The sequence below is a fragment of the Rissa tridactyla genome, chromosome 7 (assembly GCF_028500815.1).
Source record: "Rissa tridactyla isolate bRisTri1 chromosome 7, bRisTri1.patW.cur.20221130, whole genome shotgun sequence".
NCBI lineage: Eukaryota > Metazoa > Chordata > Aves > Charadriiformes > Laridae > Rissa > Rissa tridactyla.
Genome location: NC_071472.1, coordinates 18,468,978 through 18,495,285, shown reverse-complemented (window position 1 = coordinate 18,495,285; position 26,308 = coordinate 18,468,978). Strand labels below are relative to the sequence as shown.

Below are 26,308 nucleotides of genomic sequence, written 5' to 3'. Positions count from 1 at the left end.
GGGAGCAGAAGGGATGCTGCCCCACGCTCCCCTGCCCCAGGGCCAGATCAAACCCAGCCACGCCATGCCCTGGCTTTGGCCAAGGCACCCCAGTCCCCTCTCTGAGACCCCAGGTTGCGGCCAGACCCCTCTTGCAGCACTCGCCTGTCCACTCCCTCCTCTGGCCAAAAGCCCCCGAGGAGCTCGCATTCCACTGTGTGCCACCTCTGTGGCTGCCTCCGGTGGAAGCTGGCGTTTCCAGGCTGTTTTGGTAAAAGGAACATCTTTATTTCACTCATCCCGTTAAGCTTTCCAACAGACTGTGCCGCCGGGAGAGGGCTCGCTTGCAGCGCTGTGCGTGCCACCAGCCCTGCCACCGGTGCGAGGTCCTGGCACAGGCTCGCCCTGGCACATCCCGGTCCCTGCCGCGGCAGCCTGGCCGTGCCGGGGAGCACGGGGAGGCTGTGGCACTCCGCAGCAGGAGCAGGACCCCAGTCCTTTTTTGGGGGGAGGGTAAAAATTGCTTGGGGGGGAGCGGGTGGGGAGAAACAGGGGGCTGAGCTGGTTGCAGACAGCGGGCTGGCTTTGGCAGGGGGTCGGTACCTCTGCCCCAGGCTGTGCCTGTCCCAGACCTGCCGTATCGCGGCTTGCTCCAGGCTGGGGATGGCTGTGGGGCAGGTCTGGCAGCATGACTGTACCAGGGGCAACCCAAAACTCTGGCTTGCGCAGGGGAGGGTGACACAGCCCAACCCCCCCCAAGTGGATCCCTCTGGTCCTGGTGGCATGGGGCTGGGGGTCCCCTGGGCGAGCAGTGACTCCTGGGTGGGATCACTGTCCGGGGCCGGGCTGCGGGATGCCCTAGACGCAGGTGCAGTCCTGGGCCAGGATGTTGGGCACCGTCTCGTACTTGAAGGAGTACCCGCCGTCGGAGGTGGTGCGGACGCGCAGGGAGCGCATGGTGCCGGGCAGGGCGGTGCAGCAGAGCTGCACGCCCAGGCGGTGGCTCAGCCCATGGCCCTCAGCGCAGCTCCCGTGGCAGTAGTGGAAAACGAAGCTGCTGGGATGCACAATCCACTTGTCCCAGCCCAGCTCCTCGAAGGAAATGTTGAGGGAAGCTCGTCGGCAGTTGGTATGGGCAGCCAGGTCCTCAGACGGGCGCTGCAGCAGGCTCAGGGCGGCCGGGGACCAGGGCACGGCGGAGCGGCGAGCCCTCTCACTGCCCTTCGCCCGGGTGGTGGCCACCAAGAAGGGCATCTTGTCCCCCTCGGCCAGGCAAGGGCAGCCGGGGCAGCGCACCAGGAGGACGAAGAGCGGCTGCGACAGCTGGGGCAGCAGCGCCGGGGCGAAGTGAAACACTGTCCAGTGCTCGGGCGTCCGCACCACCGTGGCCGTCACCGGCATGCGGCCCTGCGGTGACAGGGTCAGCACGTCAGGGGCCGAGTGGTTGGGGGTGGCCGAGGGGCCGGTGTAAAACCAGAGCTGGGCAGAGGTCACGGCGCGGCTCAGGGTGTGTGCTGAGGGCTGGAAGAGGTAGGTGAAAATCCCTTCTTCCTCCAGCAGCTTGTCCGGCTGCATGGGCTCGCAGGGCACGTCTGCGGGGAGGGGGTAGAAAGATGCTCAGGGTGCGCACCCAAACCCGGGGAGGGTCTCCGATGCTAGGCGGGAGGTGAGGTGTTGCAGAGGGTCCCCAGGGTGCTGGCATGGCACCCAGCTGCCGGCACGGGCTGTGGCAGGCTGCGGGGGAGCTTATGTCTAGCGCTGTGCAGCAGCCACTCCACTGCGCCCAGCAGCTGAGCCCCGTTGTGCCCCATGCTGGTCCATTTCTGCTGCCCCTGTCCCCCAGGGTCCTGCCCCATCCCCCAGCATGCTGCCTTATAGCTGGGCATGCTGCCTTATAGCTGGGCATGCTGCCCTGTTCCTTAGTATCCTATCCTGTTTCCCAGCATCCTGCCCCGTTCCTGAGCATCCCACTCTATCCCACCCTGCTTTCTCCTCAGCACTCCCCATCTCTCCACAGCCCACTTGGCCCAGCTGTTCCCCAGCCTGTCGGCACCCTCTTGTGCCACCTGCCCCTCTCCCTGCCTGTGTCCTGGGCTGCTCTGCCTGTCCCTGCCTGCCACCCCTTTCCACCTCCTGGCTCTCCAACACCCCTCACCCATGCCCCAGCCTGGTGTATCCTCTTTCTCTTCTCCCACAGACCCCCATGGCAGCCCCTCCATCCTGCTGCATCCCCATTGTCCAAACCCCGACCCTGCTTCACCCCTCCGCCCTCTCCATCCCACCAGGGCATTCTCACCTGTGGAAGGGAAGAGGATCACCTGGGAGGTGTCCTCCAGCTCCGTGGGCTCGACTTTGGTGTTTTCAAGGATGTCTCTCCGGTGCACCCTCCTCGCTTCCTTCTGGGGCTCCTCCTGGAGAAGCGGGGGGCTCAGATGCTCCAGCACCCGAGCCCGCACCTTGTCCAGGATGAGCTGCCGATCGGCACCAGCCCCAGTGCAGCCGGCCAGGACGGCGGTGGGCAGCATGGCAGGCAGCAGGTGCAGGAGGAGCAGCATGACCATGGGGCGTGCGGGGGGCTGGTGGATCGTGGGGCTCTGCTGCAGGCTGCTGCCTGCCTGCCCAGCCTGTCTGCCCGCTGCGCTCCCCCCGGGGCAGGGTGGCATTGAGACCTATCTGACACTGACGCAAACGTCTGCTCGCCGTGAATATTATCTCTGGGCAGCGAAAGCGCTGAGACGTCTGGAATGCGAGAACTGCAAGGACAGTGTGGTCTGGGGGGGGGAACGGCGCTCGCGCAGCGGGGGGATGCTGCCGGAGGCAGTGGGTGCGTGGGGCTGAGGAGACCGGGCTGCAGGCAGGGTGCTGCCAGGAAGGTTTTCCTGTGCTGACAGGGATGGAGGGGGCACCCTGGGTGACCTTTGCAGCTGCCAATGCTGGGTGCCCCCCACGGTGGAGGAGCTGCAGATTTGGAGCTTCTGGAGGGACAGTGGGAGATGGCAGCGGCTGTGCAGAGCAGGGACATCTGGGCAGGGACCTGATGGGGTCCAGAGCCCTAAAAGCCCCCAGTGTGGGGAGGCACTTTGGGGGTGGCAGGCAGGGCACCCTCCTGCCTGCTGGACACATCAGGGTCACGGGGCAGCTGGGATGTGAGGACGGGACCATGGGGAGGGCAGGCTGGAGGGTGGGGGGCTGTGGCATCTCCAGGGCAGCCTGGAGGCTGGCGAGGTCCTGGGGACATGAAGCAGGAGGGATGGCAAGAGGTTCCTATGCTGCCTGGGGCTGGGGAAGGCTGGACCAACTTCAGGAGAGGAGGAGGAAGGAGGAAGAGATGAGGCAGAGCCCGGCCAGCTCGAGACCCTGCAGCAATGCCGGGAGAAGGATGCTCCCTTTTGGCTCAGGCTGGCTGGCCAAAGGCTGGCTCCTGCGCCAGAAGGGGCACAGGCTGTGAGGGAACCCAGCATGTCCTGCCCTTCCTCCCGCCACTGCCTGTGGGGACAGTGCCAGGCATGCCCCATCTGGCAGCCTTGCGGGGTGGTGGGCAGCCTCCACACCCCTCCGCTCCTCCTGCAGGCCCATGTCCCACACAGCATGGCCTGTATAGCACACCCCATCCCCTGCAGCCTGGCATCTCGTGCAGCATCTGGTGTGGCACATCCCACCCTGTGCAGCATGGCATGTCCTGTCCTACTGCAGCCTGGTGTCCCATGCCATGCTCCCATGATTTTGTTGTGTTGCTTCCTGCCACAGGCTGACCCATCACGGAGGCATGGCCGGGTTTGTGGCACACCAGGACTCCGGAGGGGGAGCGCTGCCTGCCTGCTCCGGGCCGGGTGGCTCCCACCAGGCTGCTATACATAGTCCAGCCCTGCCCCGGCGAGGCGCTGAATGGAGCAGGCTCAGTCTTATCAACCCAGCGTGTCATCAGAGGGTATTTTTGGGGACAGCAGCTGCAGGCATTTGTAACGTTTGGTCCCTGCGTGCTGACACCCGGGAGCGGAGCTGGGGGAAGTGGCAGGAGCTGGTGCCGGCGCTGGGAGACGCGGGGGAGAGGCGGCGGAGCGAGGTGTGTGCGTGGGGCACGGGAGTGGGCTGTGGGGCTGTATGGGGCAGGGTGATGGGGGAAGGGGGTGGTTGAAAGGGGCAGTGGGACGGCTGAGCCATTAGGGCTGTGTGAGTCTGCGGGCACTGCCATGGGGTGGCCCTTGTGCCTGGGAATGTGGCCGGGGAGGTGGCTCTGAATAGATGCACCATCCTCAGGGTTGGGGTCTGGGAGGAGAAGCTGGCTCTGGTCCCTGCCACTCCTTGGGGACCGGCCCTCTCCCACCATCCCCTCTGGCTCTTTCAGGGAGTATTTTGGTTTCTCTTCCCCCTGCCCTGCCTGAGGGAGGCCAGCGCCTCCGCACCGGCCCCAGCCGTGGTGCGGGCAGAGGCCGGGGTGCGCTCGCCCAGGGGAGGCACGGAGCACCCTGCCCCACTCCTGGCCATGACCATGGGCACAGCTCGCTGGGGACAGAGGCAGCGCCCTCTGAAACCAGGACGCCCCTTCCCAGCCTTCCTTCTGCCCCTGGGGCTGATTATATCCAGCCAAGGCTCTCAGTAGCCAAGGGCTGGATCCTGCCTGTGGGACCACACTCTGGAGGGGGATCTGCTCCCGGGAGAGCCCCACTTTTCCCCATGGCAGAGCCCCGCGGGGTGACCTCCGGTGCAGGGCGGGGGGGTCCCTTGCCCCTCTGAGCCCAGGAGGAAGCGTCTGGATGGGGCCGGGTGCCTCCTGCCTGCGACAGCCCCGTATCAGCACCTGCCCGCTGAGCCAGCCCAGATGCTGCAGGAATGCGGCTCCGCCACCACCCGATACCGCAGGAATGCCCCGCGGGTGGTGGGGAAGGGGCAGGCTGGGGCCGTCCTGCCTTGGCCATCCCTGTCCCCAGCAGCCAGCGAGCAGCTGCCTCTGCTCCCTGTCTAGGCAGGGGGTTCCCCTCCCCGGAGATGGGGTCCTCTCTGCGATCCTGGGGCAGGCAGCCTGGGCTGTGGGCACCCCGGCCCCTCGGGGTGCAAGGAGTCACCTTTTGTCACCTCTTATGTTGCTGCTGGGCTGGGAAATGGGTGATTCGGGTTGAGACAGGAGCGTATCCAGCAGGGCAGGGGTGCTCAGAGGTCATGCTCCTGCTACACAGGCTCAGTGCTGGGGGCTTCGCTCTGGGAAGGCGGGGGGGGGGGGGGGGGTGCCTCCCAGCAGTGGTCCATGCCAGTTCCTTCGCCAAAGATTGAGCCCCCACCCCCGTTGCTCTGTGCATACCCCCAGGCTGATGATCCCCGCTGCTGCCCTGGCCAGCCTCCTGCCCTGACCCTGGGAAGGTGGCGATGGAGGGGTTCAGGGGAGCCCCCAGGTTCCTGGCCTATCCACGTGCCTTCACGGTACAAAGTGGCGCCGACGCGGTCCTGAGCTGCCAGATCACGGGCGACCCCCAGCCAAGCATCCTCTGGGAGAAAGACAAAACCCCGATCGAGCCCTCGGACCGCTTCCACGTGGAGGCCAAGGGGGACCTGTACAGCCTGCTGGTGTCCCATGCCACCCCCCAGGACAGCGGCCTCTACATCTGCAAGGCAAGGAACAGTGTTGGCGAGACCTACGCCGCCGCCACGCTCAAGGTGGAGGTGGGGGAGCCCCTGCAGGAGGATGGATGCTCGGGTGGCGAGGCACCCACCTTCCTTGTGGCCCCCTCATCCACACGGGTGTGCCGAGGGGAGGACGTGATGTTCACCTGCAGGGTGTCCGGCCAGCCCTGCCCGGTGCTGGAGTGGGAGAAGGATGGGCGCAAGCTCTCCGACCTCTTTGAGAGCAGCCACTTTGAGGTGGGGAAGGAGCCGGAGGACTGGCACTTTCTGAAGCTGTTCGGCACCCGGCCCCCGGACGGGGGGGTCTACGTGTGCTGGGCACGCAGCGGTTCCCGGGAGGCCCTGGCTGCTGCCGTGCTCCTGGTTGAACCACGGGCACCACCGGAGGGGCTCCCCAACGGCTGTCCTGCTGATGGCCCCCAGCTGCTGGTGGAGCGGCAGCAGCGGCGACGGTGGCACGTGGTGGGACGGCACACAGGACCGGAGACCCAGGTGCCCAACGGCATGGTGCCAGCCGGGGTGCCGGGGGCTAAGGTGTTCGCCGTGAGTGCGGGAAAGCATGCCAAATTTCGCTGCTATGTCACCGGCAAGCCCAAGCCAGAGATCATCTGGCAGAAGGATGGTGAGCCCCTCGTCCCCGGACGCAGGCACCTTGTCTACGAGGACCGGGAGGGCTACTTCATCCTCAAGGTGCTGTACTGCAAACCCCAGGACCAGGGGCTGTACATCTGCACCGCATCCAACACTGCCGGCCAGACTCTCAGCGCGGTGCAGCTCCAGGTGAAAGGTAGGAGTGTGGCCAAGGGCTGCCAGGGACCACCAGGCACTGGGGGGATCCAGGGGTTTTCATCTGGCAGCGGTGCATCTGCGTATGAGCCCAGCATCCCTGGGCTCCCTCCTGCCCCATGCAGCTGGGGTCACCCCGGGCTCCTCCAGATGGAGCTACGGGACGGAAGCCGGGGATGCTGGGCTCCCCCGGGGAGCTGTGTCCCCCTCCCTGGCCCTCTCTCCTCGCAAGCAGAGAGGTGGTATCTCTGGAGGGCTGCGGGTGTCCAGCCGTGAGCAGGGAGTGGGGACAGTGCCTTGGTGACAAATTCCCCTGGAGTGCCGAGTGGTTTTGGCGGGCAGCCCTGCAGGGCACGGCTCCAAGCGTCTGCACTGGCGGCAGCCCCGTCCCCCAGAGCTGCCCTCCCAGCTGGGGACAGCCCATGGCTGGGGTGACCCAGCACCTTGCTGCTCACCTCCGCTGAGCCACCTGTCACATCGCACTGGTGTACACGTTCCTGCACCCCCAAAAACTGCCTGCTGAGATGCTGTGGGCATCGCTGGGTGTCCCCAGCCTCTGCACTGGTTCCCCCCATTCTGGGGGACGTGCATCCCAGGGGCAGTGCTGTTCCCACATGGACCGAAGAGGAAAGGGGCAGAGAAGGGCCAAGGGCTCAGTGCTATTTGTGAGCTGGGAGAGCCCCCAGCAAAGGGCTGCCGGTGGGTGCCGTGCCCCACGCACCCCCTCAGCACCCATCTCTCCCCGTGGCAGAGCACCGGCTGCGGTTCCAGGTGCAGCTGGCAGACGTGGAGGTGGCGGAGCGGGAGGACGCCGTGCTGGAGTGCCAGGTGCCGCTGGAGACCATCCCCACCGCCTGGTACCTGGAGGACAGGGAGCTGCAGCCCAGCCACAAGTACGTGATGGAGGAGCGAGGCGTGGTACGACGCCTGACCATCCGTGACGCCCGCACCGATGACGATGGCATCTACCTCTGCCAGATGAAGGACAAGGGGCGCAGCATCGCTGAGGTCTCCGTCCGAGGTGGGGGGAAGGTCTCCAGCTTTGCCTTCCTGTGCCCCTCCCCGCCGTGCTCCCCACCACCCCCAGCATCTGCCCTTCCACTCTTTGGCCGTGGTGTCTGCTGCTGCCCCTCCTTGACCTCCTCCTCCTCCTCCTCTCTCCCACCCCAGGGAGCCCAGCCCCCTCCCCAGCATCCCTCCCCAGCCCTCACGCATCTCTTCTCGTAGGGGTGATCACGAAGCGGCTGCCACGGAAGTTGGACGTGATGGAGGGGGAGAATGCCGTCTTCTGCGTGGAGACGCGGGAGGTGTTGGAGGGGATCTGCTGGAGCCGGGACGGGTTGCAGCTGCGGGAGTCGCCCCGCACCGTGCTGAAGAGCTTCGGCAGGACACACCTCCTGGTGCTGGTGCACGTCACTCGCCAGGACGCCGGCATCATCTCCTTCACCGTTGGGGAATCACAGACGTGCTCCCAGCTCCGGGTCAAGTGTAAGCCGCAGGCTCGGGAGGGCCCTGCATCCTCCATCCTGCCCTTCCACAGGGGGCTGACACGGGGGGCGAGATGGGGTGGGCACCCACCATGCTGGGGACGTGATGCTGTGATGGGTTTTTGGGGAAGTGGGCTTTTAGCAGGGTTCCAGGCCCCAAGTCTCACTGGCACTCACAAATCCCCGTAACCAGCACCATGCTACACCAGAGCAAGACCATCCTCTCCATCCTCTTCTTCCTCTCCATCAGACAGCGCCTGTTTCTCTGTTCCCCCAGAGAAACAGGCTGTGTAGCCCCACTCAGCCCTAATGCCACCCCGCTGGGGGCCTCGCTGCTGTCCCCAAGCAGGCAACACAGGCTGTGACTTGCAGGTGTGAAGCGTGACCCCCCAAGCGCGCCGGTGGCAGCCGAGATGAGCGTGGCGGAGAGCAATGCTGCCCTGCTGACCTGGTGCCCAGCTCCCGATGCCCACCTCCGCCCCCCTGGCCGCTACCTGCTGGAGCGGCGGGAGGTGGCCGGGGGCGAGTGGGTGCAGTGCCTCGCCACCGACCTGCCCGGCCATGTACGGGTGCTGGGTGACAGCGTGCCCCGCGAGGCCGACTACTGCTTCCGTGTCTGCGCCGCCAACAAGCATGGCCGGAGCTGCCCTGTGGAGTTCCCTGGCTCCGTGCATCTCGGTGAGGGTGCCAAGCTGGGGACACTCCCCACTGCCCAGGACCTGGCTCTTTCCAGCTGGGACATCATGCCACAGCACGCTGCTGGCCGGTGCCAGTGGGGCTGAGTCTGGCTGTGCTCCAGCCCCAGCAGCTCACCTGGAGAGGGGTCTGCAGGACGTGTGGGTGCGGGATGGCGAGGACGCGCAGTTCTCCCTGGAGCTGTCGGCCGCGGTGCTGGGCGCTTGGTTCCTCAACGGCGCCAGGCTGGGCGAGGAGGAGGAGGAGGATGCTGCGGGAGGCCGGTGCAGCGTGCAGCGCCATGGGACCGAGCACTCGCTGCTGATCCAGGGAGTGCGGGTGGCTGAGAGTGGGGCCCAGGTCACCTTCGTGTCCAGCAGCGTGCGGGACTCAGCCACACTGCACGTGGAAGGTGAGCAGCGTCCTGCCGGGAGGAGGGCAGCAGGGGCTCTCGTGCTGGAGGATGCTTCTCACCCCTCTGCGATGTCTCTCAGCCCCGCAGGTCTGCATCACTCCACTGCCTGAGGCCGAGCGTCTCCGGGAGGTGTCATCGGGGCTGCCCGTGCTGCTGGAGTGCCAGGTGTCCCCCCCGGGTGCCCCCGTCCGCTGGCTGAAGGATGGCGAGGCCGTGCCCCTGGATGACGTTATCGCAGTGCAGGCAGAGGGCTGCGTGCGCAGGCTGCTCCTCCGCTCGGCAGGTCCCACCGACACCGGCGTGTACACCTGCGACGCTGGGGACGATGCTGTGAACTTCGTGGTGAACGTGACCGGTGAGCTGGGGATCCCATGCAACACCCCACCTCCTGACAGCAGTGCCCCTGCCCCTCTTCTTGTCCCCATGGTGGGGCAAAAAGCTGCCATCTGTTGAGTGCCCGTGCTGAGCCCCGTGTTACCCCTGGCAGAGGCACCGGTGAGAATCCTTGGCTCCAACGAGGAGGCCCCCCATGCTTACATGGCCGGGCAGCGCGTGGAGCTGTGGTGCCAGCTGTCCCGTCCGGCAGCCCTGGTGCGCTGGTACAAGGATGGGGAGGAGGTGGAGGAAGGCGAGAGTCTGGTGCTGGAGCAGGAGGGGCCGCGGTGCCGGCTGGTGCTGCCCTGCGCCCGGCCGCAGGACGCCGGGGAGTTTGTCTGCGATGCTGGCGGGGACTCCGTCTTCTACACTGTCACCGTGGCAGGTGGGTGAGATGCAGGCGAACTCGTGGGATCACCTCTTGGGGGATTTTTTTCCGTGGTGTGGGGTGCCACAGCATGGGTCGCTGTCGATGTCGCTGCTGTGGGGTTGGGGATGTTTGTTCAGAGCTGCTCTTGCCGGGTCCTCACCAGCAGGTCGGTCAGTCGGGTTCTTTGTGGCAGCTCTGGTGCATGAAACCACCCGGACTGACTGGCAAAGGGGACAGCTCGTTCTGCCAGTCCAAAACGCTCAGGCACCTGAGGGCACCCAACCCCTCTATGCCAGGGTGTTTGCCGGACCTCTGCCACGGCCAGTAAACAAGCCCTCCTCCCAGGTCCTAAAAATAGTGGGCCCAGCACCTGGCGTGGAGTGACTTGCAGTCAGACATCGTTCTGATGGACAGTGTTAATTACTGACCTGAAAATTAGTGGTTGCCTGGATACCGATGGTCGGGTGGTGTTTGCTGGGTATGAGGGGGGGACGGCGTCCCACAGTGGCTGCCCTGGCCATAGAGCGGCTGCTGGCATCGCCGGCTGGCAGAGGATAATGAAAGCTGAAAGCGAGTGAAAGACTTCCCCTTGCTGGCCCCGAAACCCACAATCCCGCAACCACAGGAAGGTGACCAGGGCAGAGGTAAAGGCTGGTTAAAAGGCTGTGTGACGGCAGCGGTAAAGCCTCTCCATGGTGTTAATACATGGCAAAGTGCCGAAGTTGATGGCAGAGGATGTAGGAGTGAAGATGGGATGAGTGATAAGAGATACTTGAAGAGTCAGTGAAGTGGTGACGGCCGAGTGGGTGAAGAAGGCAGGGTTTTAGTGTGATGAAGGCAAAATGGCCAGCGGGAAGGACAGGCAGCGTGTGCTGTGGGCAGAGGCAGGAGGCACTGTATGGCCCGCAGGGGTGCGGGGCACGGAGAGCTCGGCTTCCCTCGGGTGGGAGGGGGAGACACCATCTGCTGAAGCTCAGCCTTTCAGCTGAGCAGCTTTGCATAGCTTAGATGGAAGGGTCTTTAGAGAGACTGGCTCGGTTCGATCAGGACTCCGCCATTGGTGTCACCGGTGGGGCTCGGTGTGGGTGCCAGGAGGCTCCCGCTGGCACCCCCCTGGCAGGAGTGCTGGGCTGGCTGCTGCAGTCAGCGCTGCTGTGGCACGCTTGGGTTTCCCCGAGGCATCCCAGCTATCCCCAGGGGCGGCTGCAGCGTGGAGCCCGGCTGCCTCAAGCCTGGCCGCCCCCACACGCCTCTGGGTTTTCCGGCAGCTGCTGAGTGCCGGGGCTCCCTTGGAGCTGGCGGTGGGGCTGGGGCCAGAGCAATGCTGCCCGTCGAGGGCTGGCACATGGCCCCCTCCTCGCTTGGGTTCCCGTTCAACATCTCCAGCCGCACTTCAGCGACGTGATTGCTTTTAGCAGGTCCAGGGAGACAGGCGGCCGCCGAGCGTTTGATCAGGGAGCTGGGCGGACGCAGGCTCAGCGTGGTGCAGGTTGAATGCTGCAAACTGGCGCCGCGCCGCTCGGGCACGCTGCGGGGCTGCGGTGTGCTGCTGGGCCTGGGCATCGCAGCTGGAGACTGTCTGGGAAGTTTGCAGCCCGGATGCCCAGCATGGACACCCAGCACGGGGCAGCTGCAGGCCGTGAGAAGGGCAGGTCGCTGCTCGGCCACCAGCGTGCTCTGGTGACGGCTGTGCCCTGTGCCTGCCTGGAGCTATGGGCTGGCTGAGCAGCATGGCACAGTCTGGGCCAGCTACAGCCTGCTGCTAAGCATGTGGCCGGGCGGGCGGTAATGGCTGCTGCGGGCAGGGGATGCATCTCCCAGGAAAGAGCAGGGCTGGTCACTTCATGCTTGTACTGGGAGCCCCTCTGGCTTTCGAGGTCCGGATTCAAGTCAGCTGGGAGATGTAAGCAGTGGGACACATTTTGTGTGTAACCCTTTAAAGGTGGCGTTCAGCGAGCACCACCATCTGGCATGCTGTCCCGGGTCCAGGCGAGCCAGAGGGATGGGGACTCTGGCCACAAGCAAGCCACGTGCCTGTGCTGCAGTGTGAGCAAATCCCAAGGGCTGAGCCGGGACAGAAGCACCAGGCAGGGACCCAGCAGCTTCTGAAATAGGGACACGGGTGAAGGGATGGTCATCCCCTGGCAGGGCAACCACGGGGGCTGGTGCTGGCATCACAGATGGCAATTAGCAGTGCTGGGGCTCTCTAATGAGGCATTTGCCTACCTGCATCCCCCACTCCTTGTCTCTCAGCTCTGCCCCAGGGCAGAGCAGGGCAGGTACTGTGGGAGCTGGGCCATGGCAGAGGTTGACAGCTAGGCGGGAAGCCGGGTGCTCCTGCCGGGTGTGACAGGTGAGGAGCAGCGGAAGCACCAGGCAGGGCAGCCCAGCCAGTTGTGCTATGCGGGATTCGGATGAGGTGGTGCCCTCCAGCCTTAAACCAATGAGCCAGTGGAGCCATCGCTCCACACAGGGCTGTGACTGCCACTGTCACCTGCTCCGGTCTTTATATCCTGGCTGAGCCCCGTGTCTCTCCCTGGCAGAGGCACCGGTGAGAATCCTTGGCTCCAACGAGGAGGCCCCCCATGCTTACACGGCCGGGCAGCGCGTGGAGCTGTGGTGCCAGCTGTCCCGTCTGGCGGCCCCGGTGTGCTGGTACAAGGATGGGGAGGAGGTGGAGGAAGGCGAGAGTCTGGTGCTGGAGCAGGAGGGGCCGCGGTGCCGGCTGGTGCTGCCCTGCGCCCGGCCGCAGGACACGGGGGAGTTTGTCTGCGATGCTGGCGGGGACTCCGTCTTCTACACTGTCACCGTGGCAGGTGGGTGCGATGCACAGCTATGGCCCTCTCCCCCTTCTCCCTCTGCCCTGTCTCCCAGCTCATCCTGCCATCCCACCGGTGGCTGCAGCATCTCAGCTGCCCCTCACATCTGTGCGAGTGGCTCCTTGCCCGTGCCCCTGGGCTGGAGGGGGATGCGGGCAGGGGCAGGTCAGCTGCTCTGCCTCCTCCCAGAGCCCTGTGCCACGCTGTCCCTCCGCACCCCAGGGCACAGCCACACTGCCTGCCCATGGGTTATGCCACCTCGAACCCCAGCCCTTGTTCTCCCTCACCTTTCAGCTGCCAGTGCCGCAGGGCAGGGATGACCCGGGCCACTGGCCCCAGAGCAGGTAGGATGGAGGCCGAGTGACACAGGGTCTTGGTCCTCTCAGCCCCACAGGTCCGCATCGCCCCTGTGCCTGAGGCACAGCAGCTCCAGGAGGTGCTGGCAGGGCTGCCCGTGCTGCTGGAGTGCCAGGTGTCCCCCCCAGAGGCCCCCGTCCACTGGCTGAAGGACGGTGAGGCTGTGGTCCCCACCAAGGTCCTGGCCATTTGCTCAGAGGGATGCTCGCGGAGGCTGCACATCCCTGCAGCCGCGCCGTCTGACTCAGGGACGTACACCTGTGATGCCGGGGACGATGCCACCAGCTTTAGGGTGACCGTGAGCGGTGAGCTGCCCGGGGGGTGCCTGTCCTCCTGCGGGGCTCACCCACCACCACGGCTGAGCCCCGCCATGTGCCCCCCAACAGAGGCACCCGTGAGGATCATTGGCTCCAACAAGGAGGCCCCCCACACCTATGTGGCTGGGCAGCACGTGGAGCTGTGGTGCCAGCTGTCCCACCTTGTGGCCCCCGTGCACTGGTACAAGGACGGGGAGGAGGTGGAGGAGGGCGAGAACCTGGTGCTGGAACAGGAGAGGCTGCGGTGCCGGCTGGTGCTGCCCTGCGCCCGGCTGCAGGACACGGGGGAGTTCATCTGCGATGCCGGGGATGCGTCTGTCTCCTACCACGTTTTGGTGGCAGGTTGGTGGCACAGCAGGGATGTCCTGCCGGGAAGGGCGGCACTGCCCCGGCTGTGTGCCATGGGGTCACCAGTGCTGGTCCCTGCCCTGAACATCACAGAGGAGGGGATGCGGCTGCATCACCCTGGGGGTGGTGGGTGCCCCCCTCCAGCTGGGCTGGGCTGGCACTGTGTGCCCATTGCCCCTGCCCCTTTGCACTGGGGCAAGAGGCTCCCCCGCAGCCTCACGGGGACAGGGATGCAGGTCACAGTAAGTAGGGACAGCAGAGCCAGGAGCGGTACAGAGACCAGGTCTCACACCATTCCTCTGCGTGCCCGGCAGAGCCGCCGGTGAGGATCCTGCACCCTCCCCAGCGCTCGCTGGAGCTGCTGGCACAGGCGCCAGGGCGCGTGGAGCTGCGGTGCAAGCTCTCCGTGCCGGACGCTCCTGTGCGCTGGTTCAAGGACGGGCTGGAGGTGGATGAGACCGACAACCTGCTGCTGCTGGCGGAGGGGGCCTGGCGCTGCCTCCTCATCCCCAGGAGCAGCGCAGAGGACATGGGCGAGTACATCTGTGAGACCAAGGATGAGGCCGTCTCCTTCGACGTCAAGGTGTCAGGTCAGGGGGGACCCGGGAGCTGGGACACACTGACAGGGCTCTGGCTGCAGGGTCTTTCCCAGCCTGGGCGAGGGGGACCAGCTCCTTTGTAGCGACGGTGGCAGTGAGTGCCCACCCCCTGGATGCTGGGCCACCCACCATGGGTTCTCGCCTCGGGCTGGCAGCAGAGGTATCCCCAGGACCATATTGTCCCTGCACTGCTTTGCATCACGGCCACGCTGTCCCCACAGAGCTGCCGGTGAGGATCCTGCAGCCCCTTAGACCTCCCCCTGTCGTGACGGTGTCCCCGGGGGAGACGGTGATGCTGGGCTGTGAGCTGTCCCGTGCGGATGTGCCCGTGCGCTGGGACAAGGAGGGCGTCAGGCTGGAGGCTGGTGGCAGCCTGGTCCTGGAGGAGGAGGGTGCCCACCGCCGCCTGGTCATCCCTGCCGCTCGAGCCGAGCACTCTGGAAAATACATCTGCGCCGCCGCCGATGATACAGTGACCTTCACTGTCCAAGTGTTGGGTGAGCAAGAGGCTGGGGGAGAGTCTGGTGGGGGGTGCTGGGTGCACGGACCCTGGAGACCCCACCTCTGCTGGTGTTGGGTGCTGCAGACCCGCTGGTCAGGATCCTGGAGAGGGACGTCCTGCCGACCCACCGGCATTGCCAGGCCATGGAGGACCTGGTGCTGGAGGTGCACCTCTCGCACGCCCACGGGGAGGTGAAGTGGTACAAGGATGGGGAGAAGCTGCAGGACACGGGGCGCGTGCGGCTGGAGGAGGACGGGACACGCCGCTCCCTCGTCATCCTGGGCGCCACAGGCAGGGACGCGGGGGAGTATCTCTGCGACACCGGGGATGACAGCATCGTCGTCTTTGTCACCGTGGAAGGTGAGTGGGAGGTCCTGGGAGGGATGGCCAGCGGGCTGAGGACCAAGTTGAGTCGCTGGCTGGTGGCAGCAAGCGTGGGGAGGCTGGTGGGGGGAACACAGGGAGTGGGCAGCACCCACGCGGGGGCTTCATGGAAACCCCTGTGCTGCCCAGCTGCAGCCAGAGGAGGTCTGGACAGCATCCAGCCATTGAAGCACCCAGCACAGGCTGCTGCTCCTGTGGTGACAGACCATTTTTCCAGTCCCAGAGCCACCTGTGACCATCGTGGGCAGAACAGGCACTGTGGAGCATCTCTGCCTGGTGGCTGGGGAGGACTTGGTGCTGGCTTGTGAGCTCTCCCGGCCTGATGCCACCGTGTGCTGGCTCCGGGAGGGCCAGGAGGTGCAGCCGGGTGAGCGGGTACAGGTCGAGGCCCATGGGGTGCTGCGGCAGCTCACCATCCATGGGGCACAGCCCAGCGACTCGGGGTGCTACGTTTGCGACGCTGCCAGCGACCGCGTGGTGACGAGCGTGGAGGTGTCGGGTGAGCTGGCAGGAGCTCAGCGCCCCAGGGACCCCCAGCACGGTGGGATGGTGCCACAGCCCTGGGCAAGGGGAGGGGACGCCTCTGTGACCCCGCTGATGGCAGAGGCCAGGGTGGCAACGTGGCAGGGGAGGGCGGGAGTCCTCTCCCCATCCCCGCAGGAGCTGCTGGTCAGAAAGGGACATGTCAGGGTCGTGGCGAGACGTGTCCCTCCTGCCTCCCCCAGCCAGGGGCTGGTTAAATTTAGCCTTGGCCGGCTCCCAGGCGCCGCTCCTCCTGCTTCGGCTGCCAAGGGCTGAGCTCAGCCCGGACCCTTATCAGCTGGAGATGGAGGACTGGGCAGGGTGGGAGAGGGCCTGGCACAGGCCGGTGTCCTGGCTCGCCAGCAAGGTGCTCAGGATGGGAAACACACCGAAATTAATGGCCCCAACCCGGCATCCAAGCTGCCTGGGCAGGGAGGGATGCAGGAGTGATGGGCTCTGCTGCCATCCCAGCCTGGGTCCCCTTACCCGAGGGGTCCCTGAGCTGCCAGACCCCACCAGCCTGCACACCTGCCCCACCGGGACCCCTGGCTGGTCCCAGGTGGGGACCCCCAGCCAGCCCCACAGCAACCCCCACCCACTCATAGCATCCTGCAGCTGGATGCACCATGACCTCAGTCAGCCCCACAGCCCTCCTTGCCCCACGGTGACCCACGGTGGGCATCACCACCTCTCCACTCACAACCATCCTGTCCCTGCATTGCCCTGTGCTGCGGGGTCACCCCTGAGCCCTGCCTTGTCCCCCATGCCCCCCAGCCAGGCCCGTGCGCATTGTCAACAAGGAGGAGGTGCAGAGCCCGCTGGAGGTGCTGGAGGGGGACAGCGTGACGCTGGTGGCCCGGCTGTCCCCGGAGACGGCGGTGGTGCAGTGGCAGAAGGACGGGCAGACGCTGCGCTCGGGTGGGCGGCTGCTGGTGTGCAGCGAGGGCCCTGCGCGCAGCCTCACCATCAAGCAAGCGGAGCTGGGCGACGGCGGCATCTTCCTCTGCGATGCTGGTGATGACGAGGTGTATTTCACGCTGCACGTGAAAGGTGAGCCTAGAGGTGTCCCTCACCCACGCTGGGCACAGGAGTGGTTCCCTGCCCTGTGCCAAGAGCTTCGTGCCCCCATACCATACTGGTGCCGCCAGTGGAGGCATGGCTGATCCTGGTGCTCCCCTGGCACAGAGGCACCCGTGCTGTTTGTGAACAAACGGGAGGAACGGGAGAAGCTGCTGGTGCTGGAGGGCAGCAGTGCTGTGCTCTCCGCCGTTACCTCCTCAGAGCGAGCCGATGTCACCTGGCTGGGCCCGCAGCAGGCAGTGGTGGCCAGCGACCGCTGCGAGCTGCGGCGGGACGGCCGCGTGCACAGCCTTGTCCTCTGCAACGTGGCCAAGGAGGACGCTGGCATCTACACCTGCCTCTCCCCCCACGACCAGATGCAGTTCGACGTGAGCGTCCGAGGTGGGTGGCACGGGGGGGAACAGTTGGGGATGCCTGGGGTCCCCCCCCATGGTGGCAGCGGATGCTGACGTGGGGGGTTTGGCCGTGCAGAGCTGCGGGTGAAGTTCCTGCGGGGGCTGTCGGACGTGCGAGCGCGGCAGGGCGAGCGGGCGGTGCTGTGGTGCGAGCTCTGCAAGGCACGGGGCGACGTGGTGTGGCGGAAGGACGGGCGGGCGCTGGCGCCCGGCCCCCGCCGGCAGATGGTGGCGGAGGGGCGAGAGCGCTCGCTGGTGCTGAGCCGCGTGGAGCCTGAGGACGCCGGCGAGTACTGCTGCGAGTCCAATGACGACCGGACACTGGCGATGCTGACGGTGCAGGGTGAGCTGTGCCCGAGGCTTGGCAACCACCCCGGGGACTGCTGTGCCATGGGGGTGGTGGGGAAGCTGGGCATGGCGATGGCAGGGGGGTGTGGGGATGCTCAGCAGCTCTGCAGGATCGGGGGGTCCCCAGTGCTGTGCCCCGACACCCCTGGCTGTAGTTCCCAGGGTAGTGGAGATCATCACGGAGCTGCAGAACCTGACGGTGCTGGAGGGGGAGGACGCCACCTTCAAGTGCCTGGTGTCCCCCGAGGATGTGGCTGTGACCTGGCAGCTGAATGGCCAGCCCGTGGTCCCTGGCAGGCGGCTGCTGGTGACAAGGAGCGGGCTGTGCCACAGCCTTACCCTCCAGCAGTGCCAGCTGGGCGACGCGGGCACTGTGATGGCCAATGCCGAGGGGCTGGTGACCACGGCTCGGCTGAACGTGCAAGGTGAGGGGGAAGGAGCCTGCATGGGCACAGCCCAGGGCACAGCCCTGGGGCCGGACACTGACCCGGCACACCGTACAGAGGCGCAGGTGCTGTTCGTGCGGAAGCTGCAGGACGTGGTGGCAGAGGAGCAGGGGGACGCATGCCTGGAGGTGGAGGTGAGCCACGAGGCCGCCGAGGTGCAGTGGCTGAAGCAGGGCGTCCTCCTCCAGCCGGGCAGCAAGTACCAGCTGGAGGAGTCGGGGTGCCGGCGCACCCTCACCATCCGCTGCCTTGGCCTCGCCGACCGCGGCACCTACCGCTGCGAGAGCCTGCACGACCGCACGCAGGCCAAGCTCTGCGTGGAGCGTGAGTACCATGACGGAGACGGGGATGGATGGGGTTGGGGACGGGGAGGGCACCCGCCTGCTGCAACTGCCCTGCAGGCTGGAGGAGAGCGTGTGGGCAGAGCTGGTACGTGGGGGAACAGAGAAGTGAGTGTCGGGGGCAGGGGTGGGAGCCTGGTAAAACAGGCTGGGTTTAGGGGATCGCTCCAGCAAGCACAGACTGGGGAGCCGAGGGCTCTGAGGTGGAGCAGGCACCCGCTCGCGGACACAGGTCTCTTGCAGCCCGGAAGGTGTCGATCCGGACACCATTGATAGACGTGGAGACCTTCGAGAAGGAGACGGCTACCTTCCACCTGGAGCTGTCTCACCCCAGCGTGCCTGGGGTCTGGACGCGGGATGGCATCCGGGTGAAGCCCAGCAGCACGTGCCGGATCAGCGCCACGGGCTGCGGGCACAGCTTGACGCTGGAGCGGCTGGCGCTGGAGGACTCGGGCACCGTCACCTTCACTGCTGACACCCTGCGCTGCAGCGCCCGCCTGCTTGTGCGGGGTACGGTCACCGGGGCAGGCTCGGGGGGGCACGTGGCACCGGCGCTGCCCATCCTGCAGCCGTTCGGTCCCAGCGTCTGAGCTGGGCTGCTCTAGGCACACGCTGGGCAGTCTCCCCCTGACCCCAGGGAGGAGATGTGAGCTCAGCAGTGGGGAACCCCCAGCCGGGGTCTGCATCCAGAGCCAGCTGGGACACCAGAGATGAGTGCTTGCCCATGGTGGTGCCCTGGGAAGTGCCACCCTCGCCCCATGCTGAGGTGCCCCGGGCACAGCTCCCCATCCCCGCAGCTCCAGGCCCGTCTCTTTCCCCTACCAAACCTTCCTTGCCCTCTGTCCTCCCCCCTTAGAGCCTCCAGTCACTATGGTGAGGGTCCCACGGGACCTGGGGGTCCCAGAGACAGGGGTCGCCAGCTTCGAGTGCGAGCTGTCTCGCCCCAGCGCGGAGGTGAAGTGGTTCAAGGTGAGGGTTCACCCCAACCGTCTCCAGCAGCACCCAGCCATGTCCTCCTCCCTGCTTCCCCCAAGGGATGGGAGGGCAAAGCAGCAGGGTGCTGAGCGCGCTCTCCCCAGCAGGATGGGCAGGAGCTGCGGCCAGGGCCCCACTGCCGCATCTACTCAGCGGGTCGGCGCCGCGTCCTGCAGCTGAGCCACTGCGAGCTGGCCGATGCCGGCACCTACACCTGCGACGCGGGCGACTGCTGGGCCTCCGCCACACTGCATGTCCAGGGTACAGCCACCCAGCTCCCACGGGGGCAGGCGCACCACCAAACCCCGCGCTGCCCACTCCCCCTTGCCCTCGGCCACCCTGGCACCCTGCCTCTCGCCCACAGAGCGCCAGGTCCGCATCGTGCAGGACCTGCAGGATGCCCAGGTGCGGGAGGGTGACAACGCCATCTTCACCTGCGAGGCGTCGCATGGAGACGTGAAGGGCGAGTGGTTCCAGGACGGGGAGAAAATCAAGGTCTCCAGCATGGTGAAGATACGTCAAGAAGGTGGGCGTGCAGGTGGCCCCACAACTTGTTTGGGGCTGGGAGTGGACAAATTCAAGCAAGGGGAGTTTGTGTGGACACCATGGGTGCCTGTCACCGTCCCCTTGAGCCAGCCTCTCCCTGCCCAGGGACCCGGCATTTCCTGCTGCTCTGCAGTGTGCGCCCCGAGGATGCAGGACTCATCCGCTTCTCGGCCGGGACGGCCACCTCGGAGGCCAGCCTGCGGGTGGAAGGTACCAGTGTGGGGTGTGAGGGCTGGCCGGGCTCCAGCACCAGGGCTGGGGTGCAGCAGGGTCAACTCATGGGGTCCCCACGGGAGCCTGCTCACCCCACGATGCCGACGGCTCCCCCCTGCCCGCCAGCGCTGCCCATCCGCATTGTGAAGCCGCTGCGGGACAAGACAGTGCTGGCGCGGCACAAGGCGACGCTGGAGTGCACCGTGTCCCACGCCCGGGGCCGGGTGCGCTGGCTCCGTGGGGACACCGAGATCTTTGCCGGTGACAAGTACGAGATCTGCAACCTGGACTGCTACCGCACGCTCATCATCCACCGCGTGGGCCCCGAGGACGAGGACTCGTACACCTGCGATGCCTTCGATGACCGCTCCACCGCCCGGCTCCTCGTGGAGGGTGAGGGGGTACCTGGGGGGGACACCACTGGGGGCTGGCGGTGCTGCTGTGCCTCACAGCAGAGGGACATCAGGGGCCCTGTCCCCATGCCATTCTGCTTGCAAGGGTCTGAGTGGTGGGGTAGGGGGAGCAGGCTGGATATGGGACCAGGAGTCTGTGCCCGCCTTGGCTGGGACACCCTTTTTGGGTGGCCTGCCAGCTCTAGGGATGCTGCAGCTCCCCCTGATTCCCATTGTCCCCACAGGGAGCTAGGAGCCAGCATGTGGCACCCAGGGACTGCACACAGATCGATGGATGCTGCTGCTGGGAGATGGGGCTCATGCTTCCACTGGGATGTATGGACGCACAGACATCACCCCTAGCCTGCTCTGGCGTCAGGGCTCTGCATTAAACAGCATTTTTTTCTGACTTGGCTTCTTCTGCCCCAGCGAGCCGCGGTCCCGTTAAGGGTTGGTGTCACCGCTCTGCATCCCGCCCAGCATCCCCGGGGAGCCCAGCCCTCAGGGTCCCCCCTTGTCCCTGCCCCCATCCCTGCACGCAGGGCTCCGAAAGGCTCTTTACTGTGTGGCCGTGGCCTCAGCAGCGTTTGGCACATTTACAAAAGAGACTGAAAAGGGGGATGGTGGCGCGGCGCTGCGGGGACGGGGCGCCTGGCAGAAACATGCAGTTCCCGGGGCAGCGGGGCCGGCTGGGCTGGGCTGGAGGGGGCTCCCAAAGCAGGGGGGCACCCCAGTCCAGTCTCGGCACCATCCTGCCTGCCTGGCCATGGGGAATTCCTGGCTCACTCCGTAATAAATTAATACAAATCACAGCAAGAGAAATATATACAAGGCGGGAGCCTCTGTCCACAGCCGTGCTCTGGGCGGGGGCTCCTGCCCTGCCCTGCCCCGGCCAGAGGCTCAGCTCGACCCCAGGATCCCCCCTGGCCACTATAAAATCCAGTCGCCAACAAAACGGCGACGGCCTCTGACGCTGCAGGGGTCTCCGCGTCCCTGAGGCAGTCCAGCCTCTGCCCAAAGGCTGGTCCAGTGTCCTGTCTCCCATTAAAACATTGTGGGGTGGATGGTGCATCCCGCCAACGCAGCTCCCGCGGGACAGGCACCACTTGCCAGCATCACCCCAGGAACCACCTGGCGCTGGCAGCCTCTGCCCCACGACCACCCCGGTCCAGCTCGGAAAACAGGGGGGAGGCGAGCCACTCTGGGGGGCAGGGAGCGTGGCTAGGGCAGGGGGATCTTCTGAGGAGGCAAGTTTTGGGAAGCGCTACCTGGGAGCTGCTCTCGGGGCCAGGGTGGGACGGGGCGCACATGCTCAGGGGAGTCCCTGGGGGGGGCAAGGGCTGTGGGACCTGCTCATTGAGGAAGGGACGTGGGGCACAGGCACTTGGGGAGTTGCTGGGGGGTGCGATGGGGTGGGGGCAGGCGCAGGGAGCTGCTTTCGGGGAAGGGGGACTCAAATATGGGGAGGGCAATGTTGGGATGCAGGATGAGAATGCCCGGGATGTGGGGAAACACGCAGCAGTGGGGGCTCAGGGACCCCCCAACCCAGCAGAGCCGTTCGCACCACATGTCCACAGGTGCTGGTGTCCCCAGTCCTTGGTCTGAGGCCTTCCCGGAGGGCTCCCCCCAGCACCTCTGGACCCGGCTGGCAGCCGGGCCTTGCCCAGCCAAGTCCCACACGTCCCCAGGAAGGGTCTCCATCCGCATCCCTGAGGATGCATGGCTGCCCGGGGCTGAGGGCACAGCCCCGCCTGTCCCAGGGGGTCTGTCGGAGCAGGCTGGGGTGCTGGTGTCACTCGAGGTCACTGGGTTGGCTTATACCCGCACGGCGGGGCCGGAGCCCGTGGTGAGGGGCACGGTGGAGCTGCAGTCATAGTCCAGGTCCACCACAGCGTGGGAGCTGGCGATGAGGCTGTTCAGGGACGGTCCCGTCTGCCGCTCTCGGAAACTCTGGATGTAGCTCTGCTTGAGAAAGGGGGAACAGAAAGTGAGGGGGGCTCTGCTCCTGGCCCACTCCATCCCACCCCACCCTGAGCTCTGCAGCAGCCCCCCAGCACCAGCCCTCTGCAATCCCACCCGCCCCAGCACTCGGGCCCTCTGGGGGTGGGCCGCAGCAGGGCGCACAGCCCCATCCCTTCCCTGGGCGCACACTTCGCACCTTGCCCAACACCCGTTTCTACTGCGGCCGCAGTGCTTTTGGCCACCAGTTTACATTTGCTTGCAAAGGCTGAAGTGCTCCATGGTGGGCACATCCCAGCTCAGCTCCTTCTGAGTTGCCCGGTCCCTGGGACACCCCAGCCTTGTCCCTCGAGGAGCTTGGATGGCGGCTGGCACCCAGGCACCTCTCCCCTCTCCGCGCCCCAGCCCACCCACATGGAGAAGGAAGGGCCGCGGAGGCCGGGGGAGATCTCTACCCTGGGCGCGGGACTCACGGGGGAGAGCACGTCCCCATCGAAGCGGCGCACGGGGTTGGGCTTGCGGCGGTAGGCGGGCTCGGGCGGGTGGGCTTTGTGCTGGTGGGGTGGTGGGTGGTGGGGCCTCCGCTTCTTCTTCTTCTCCTTTCGGTCTTCCCGCTGCTTGATGCGCATCAGCTGCACGCGGCGCTGCTGCCGGCTGATGATCACTGAAGGGTAGAGGGGCCTGTGAGCACCGGGGAGCACCCCAAAACCCTCCCTGCACCCAAACCAGCCCCAGCTTTGCACGCCCAGGCCTCCCCTTGAGCGCTGTGCCTCCATAGAATCCAAACCCCTTATCTGTGCACGCAAACCAGGTGCTGGGAACCTCCGCCCCAGGCCCCCCAATTCCCCCCTCCACCCCGTGCCATGTCCATCTCCGCCAGCCCACACACACCTTCTGTGTGGGAGTAGCCCTCAGCCGTGACTTTCCACTGGACCAGGACACCCAGCATGGTGAGGAGCGGCCAGACACCCAGGATGACCCAGCTGTACCAGCACACGGGGCGAGCGGGGGCCACCTTGATGCGCTCGTAGATGTACTGCACCAGGAGGAAGAGCTCGATGAAGTAGTCGACGGTGACGGTCATGATGGCGCTGCCGAAGACGGCGGTGGAGAGGGTGGTGAAGAAGCGCTGCCACTGCAGGGTGAGGACGGCGAAGAGCATCCCCACACCCAGGAGCAGCGCGATGGGGATCCACACCGTTGGTGGGTGGTAGAACTGCTCCATCACCACCAGCGTGGCCACCGCCAGCAGTAGCCCCAGGAGCAGCCCCACCATGAAGAGGCCGACGCTGCGCACCAGCATGGTGACCAGCCCGCACAGGACCCCAATGCCCAGCCCGATGCCCACCGAGGCCTCCACGCTCAGCTGCGTGTCCAGCACCCGCTCCTTGTAGCACAGCATGAAGATGATGATGGAGCCAAACATCAGCCCCGTCAGGAACATGACGGCCTTGAAGCAGCGGTAGCCTGTGGAGAGACCACCGCAGTCAGGGGGTGGATGGCCAGCACCCCCCCCTGGCTCCCCCTTGCCCTTCTCCCCACTTGCCCCACCAACCGCCGGCCTGGCCTGGCTCACCGAAGAAGCAGTAGATGATGCCGAAGAGGCAGCACATGGCACACACCACCGAGGGCACCACCTGGTAGCGACGCTCAATTTCCTGCTGGCAGTTGTGCCCCCACTCCTGGCCCGGCTCGTGCGGCAGCAGCTTGAACCGCAGCGTCTGCACAGTTGCAGTCATGGCTCTGGGGACTCCCGGGAGAGGCATCAAAATCTCCGCTCCTGCCCCATGGCTCGCTGGCAAAACTGCACCCTGCCACCCGCCCCGGCTGGCGAGAGAGAGAAAAGGGGGTTGGAGGCACCACTGGCATGTGCTCAATGACGATGCCCACCACTCAGCACCCAGACGCTGAAAAACTCGCTCCGGGCCCTCGCTACCCAGGTGGGAAGGGAGCGAATGAGGGAACAGCCTCATCCGCGGGGGCTGTGGGGGCACAGATTGTCACCCAACGGGTGGCTGCAGGGATGCACTGTCCCCAGGGAGCCCGCCTGCACCCCCGGGGAGCTTTGCTGACGGGATGCGACACTTTATAATTTGTCTGCGGCTTCAATTCCCTGCCCCTGGCTCTCCGGCGCCCTTTCCCTGCTCGATTAAAGGGAGACTTCCACTACCGGGTATTTTCTGCCTGTGAAGTAATTATGCTTGGTAATTAAGTCACCCCTCAGTCTTCTATTTTTATAGGCTAAACAGATTGAGCTCTTAAAGCTTGTACTCCAAGGCATTTTCTCCAATCCTCTAATCATATTTCTGGCTATTTTTCATCCCTGCTCTAGCTCCCAGTGTCCTTGTAAAAACAAAGCAGGCCCCCACACTGGATCCAGCTCTCCCACGCTGACCCACAAGGCCGGAGGGGGACCAGCCCTGGCTGGCGCTGCCCCTTCCCCAAGGGCTCACCTGTAATGCCACAGCCGTGCCGGGACGCCGAGCAGGCAGTGGCCGGGCCCCCTGCAGTGCCTACGCAGACAGAGGGGTCATAATCCCCCGCAAAGACTGATCCAGCTCCAGCTTAAGCCTAATTACAGCGGCCGTCTGCCCACTCCCACCTGGAGCCAGTTCCAGCATCCCTTTGCTCCCCTGGTCCCTTTCCAGGCTCGGTTGGTTTAAGGATGTGTTTATTGTCACCATGCCAGCGCCAGTCCTTCCAAGTGCCACATTAAAGCAGCCGGCTCAGGACGGCTGACAAAACCAGAGCACCGAGAAGGGGATGGAAAGAAGGGCTGCGGTCATGGCTCCCCATTGCCCGGCACCTCACTGCTGCCCGGGACGGGCTCCACTGGCACTTCTTCCCCCACCACCAGCCTCCTCCCTCCCTCTGGCTGGGGAAGGAAACACCAGCCAGGCCAAATCCCCCGGGGAAGCCAAGCACGGTGCCTAATCCTGGGAAAGCAGGCGGGCACGGAGCAGGCAGCCGGGCGCTGGCCCCCTGCCCACCTGTCCTGAGCCCCCCCGGGGGAGGAGGGGGATGCTAAGCAGGATTGGACTTTAACCCGGGAGCCCGGGAGCGACACACTGGCCCTGGGTGCCCCAACAGGGACGGGGGATGCTGTGTGGGGCGAAAGCACAGCTTTGCTGGCCGGCTGGGCTGAGGGGGACGCAGATGGGGCATGGCACGGCCGGCTGGCCGGTGTGGGCATTGTGTGGCATGGCATGGTGTGGCATGGCATGGTGTGGGATGGCATGGCATGGCATGGCACCACATGGCATGGCATGGCACCGCATGGCGTGGGATGGGATGGCATGGCGTGGGATGGCTGGTAGACCAGCGAGGCGCTGCTCTCTGCCCCTCAACCCACGCCATGTGTGTGCCGGGGCAGCAGGGAAGGGTCGCCTGGGAAAACCCGGTCTCCGGCGGGGTTGCAGGCAGCGTTGCAGGCAGCTGCCGGCGCCCATTGGCGCGGGCACTGTTGCTAGGGGAGCCCAGCGCCTGCTCATTGGCGCCGGGACTTACCCACCTGCTGCCGCCCTCCCCGTCGCCCCGGGCCCCCCGCCGCCGCCTGCCCCGGGCCCCCCGCCCTGCTCCGTAGTGCACAGCGCGACGGGGACCCGGGGGGCAGCGCTCGGGGCCCGGCCCCACCGGGTCGCGCTCCCCCCCGCCCCCCGCCGGGCCGTCCCCATCGCCCCCCGCCGGGGCTGCCGGGCCCGGGGCCGGCGGGGCGGGCGCGGCGTTGCTAAGCGACGGCCGCAAGGGCCGCCGGGCCGCGGGGCCGCTCCGCCCCTCTCTTTGTTCGGGGCGGGGGTCCCGGGGGCTCCCCGCCGGGCCCCGCACGCCCGTCCCGGCCATCGCGCTCTCTCCCCGGGACGCGGGGGGAGCCCGGGAGCCGAGTGCCCGACCGCTTCCCCTCGCGGGGACCGGAGCGCCCCCCGCCCGCCGGACCCCCCACGTGGTGCCCCCGCCCCCCCGCAGAGCCCCGCCCCGCCCCGCCCCGCCCGCTCCCACCTGCGCTCCCGGCCCCGCAGCGGCGGCGGCCCCGCGGCGGCGCCCGGCGCTCCCGGCCCCGGCCCC

At 66.3% G+C, this 26,308-nt stretch overlaps 3 protein-coding genes across 3 annotated transcripts; 1 reads left to right on the top strand and 2 right to left on the bottom strand.

Annotated features, from left to right (window-relative positions):
* Positions 1-837: 837 nt before the first annotated feature.
* On the bottom strand, positions 838-2,642 carry INHA (inhibin subunit alpha). The gene is made up of 2 exons (XM_054209751.1): positions 2,276-2,642; positions 838-1,571 (listed from the first exon to the last, which is right to left on the bottom strand). Exons 1-2 carry the CDS (start codon positions 2,640-2,642, stop codon positions 838-840), a joined length of 1,101 nt encoding a protein of 366 aa, XP_054065726.1.
* Positions 2,643-3,933: 1,291 nt separating this feature from the next.
* Positions 3,934-20,924, top strand: OBSL1 (obscurin like cytoskeletal adaptor 1). Its single transcript, XM_054210096.1, has 27 exons — positions 3,934-4,042; positions 5,282-6,382; positions 7,133-7,402; positions 7,609-7,869; positions 8,241-8,546; positions 8,668-8,955; positions 9,038-9,313; positions 9,446-9,718; positions 12,247-12,519; positions 12,909-13,184; positions 13,266-13,538; positions 13,859-14,134; positions 14,365-14,640; positions 14,730-15,005; positions 15,247-15,528; positions 16,326-16,601; positions 16,737-17,012; positions 17,103-17,369; positions 17,530-17,799; positions 17,878-18,144; positions 18,405-18,671; positions 19,018-19,130; positions 19,244-19,397; positions 19,501-19,662; positions 19,788-19,892; positions 20,022-20,288; positions 20,533-20,924. Exons 2-27 carry the CDS (start codon positions 5,341-5,343, stop codon positions 20,538-20,540), a joined length of 7,080 nt encoding a protein of 2,359 aa, XP_054066071.1. The 5' UTR covers positions 3,934-4,042; positions 5,282-5,340; the 3' UTR covers positions 20,541-20,924.
* Positions 20,925-20,929: 5 nt separating this feature from the next.
* On the bottom strand, positions 20,930-26,291 carry TMEM198 (transmembrane protein 198). The gene is made up of 5 exons (XM_054210097.1): positions 26,243-26,291; positions 23,823-24,073; positions 23,138-23,713; positions 22,720-22,910; positions 20,930-22,249 (listed from the first exon to the last, which is right to left on the bottom strand). The coding sequence occupies exons 2-5, from the start codon at positions 24,010-24,012 to the stop codon at positions 22,103-22,105; spliced, it is 1,104 nt and encodes a 367-aa protein (XP_054066072.1). The 5' UTR covers positions 24,013-24,073; positions 26,243-26,291; the 3' UTR covers positions 20,930-22,102.
* Between the last annotated feature and the right edge of the window lie 17 nt (positions 26,292-26,308).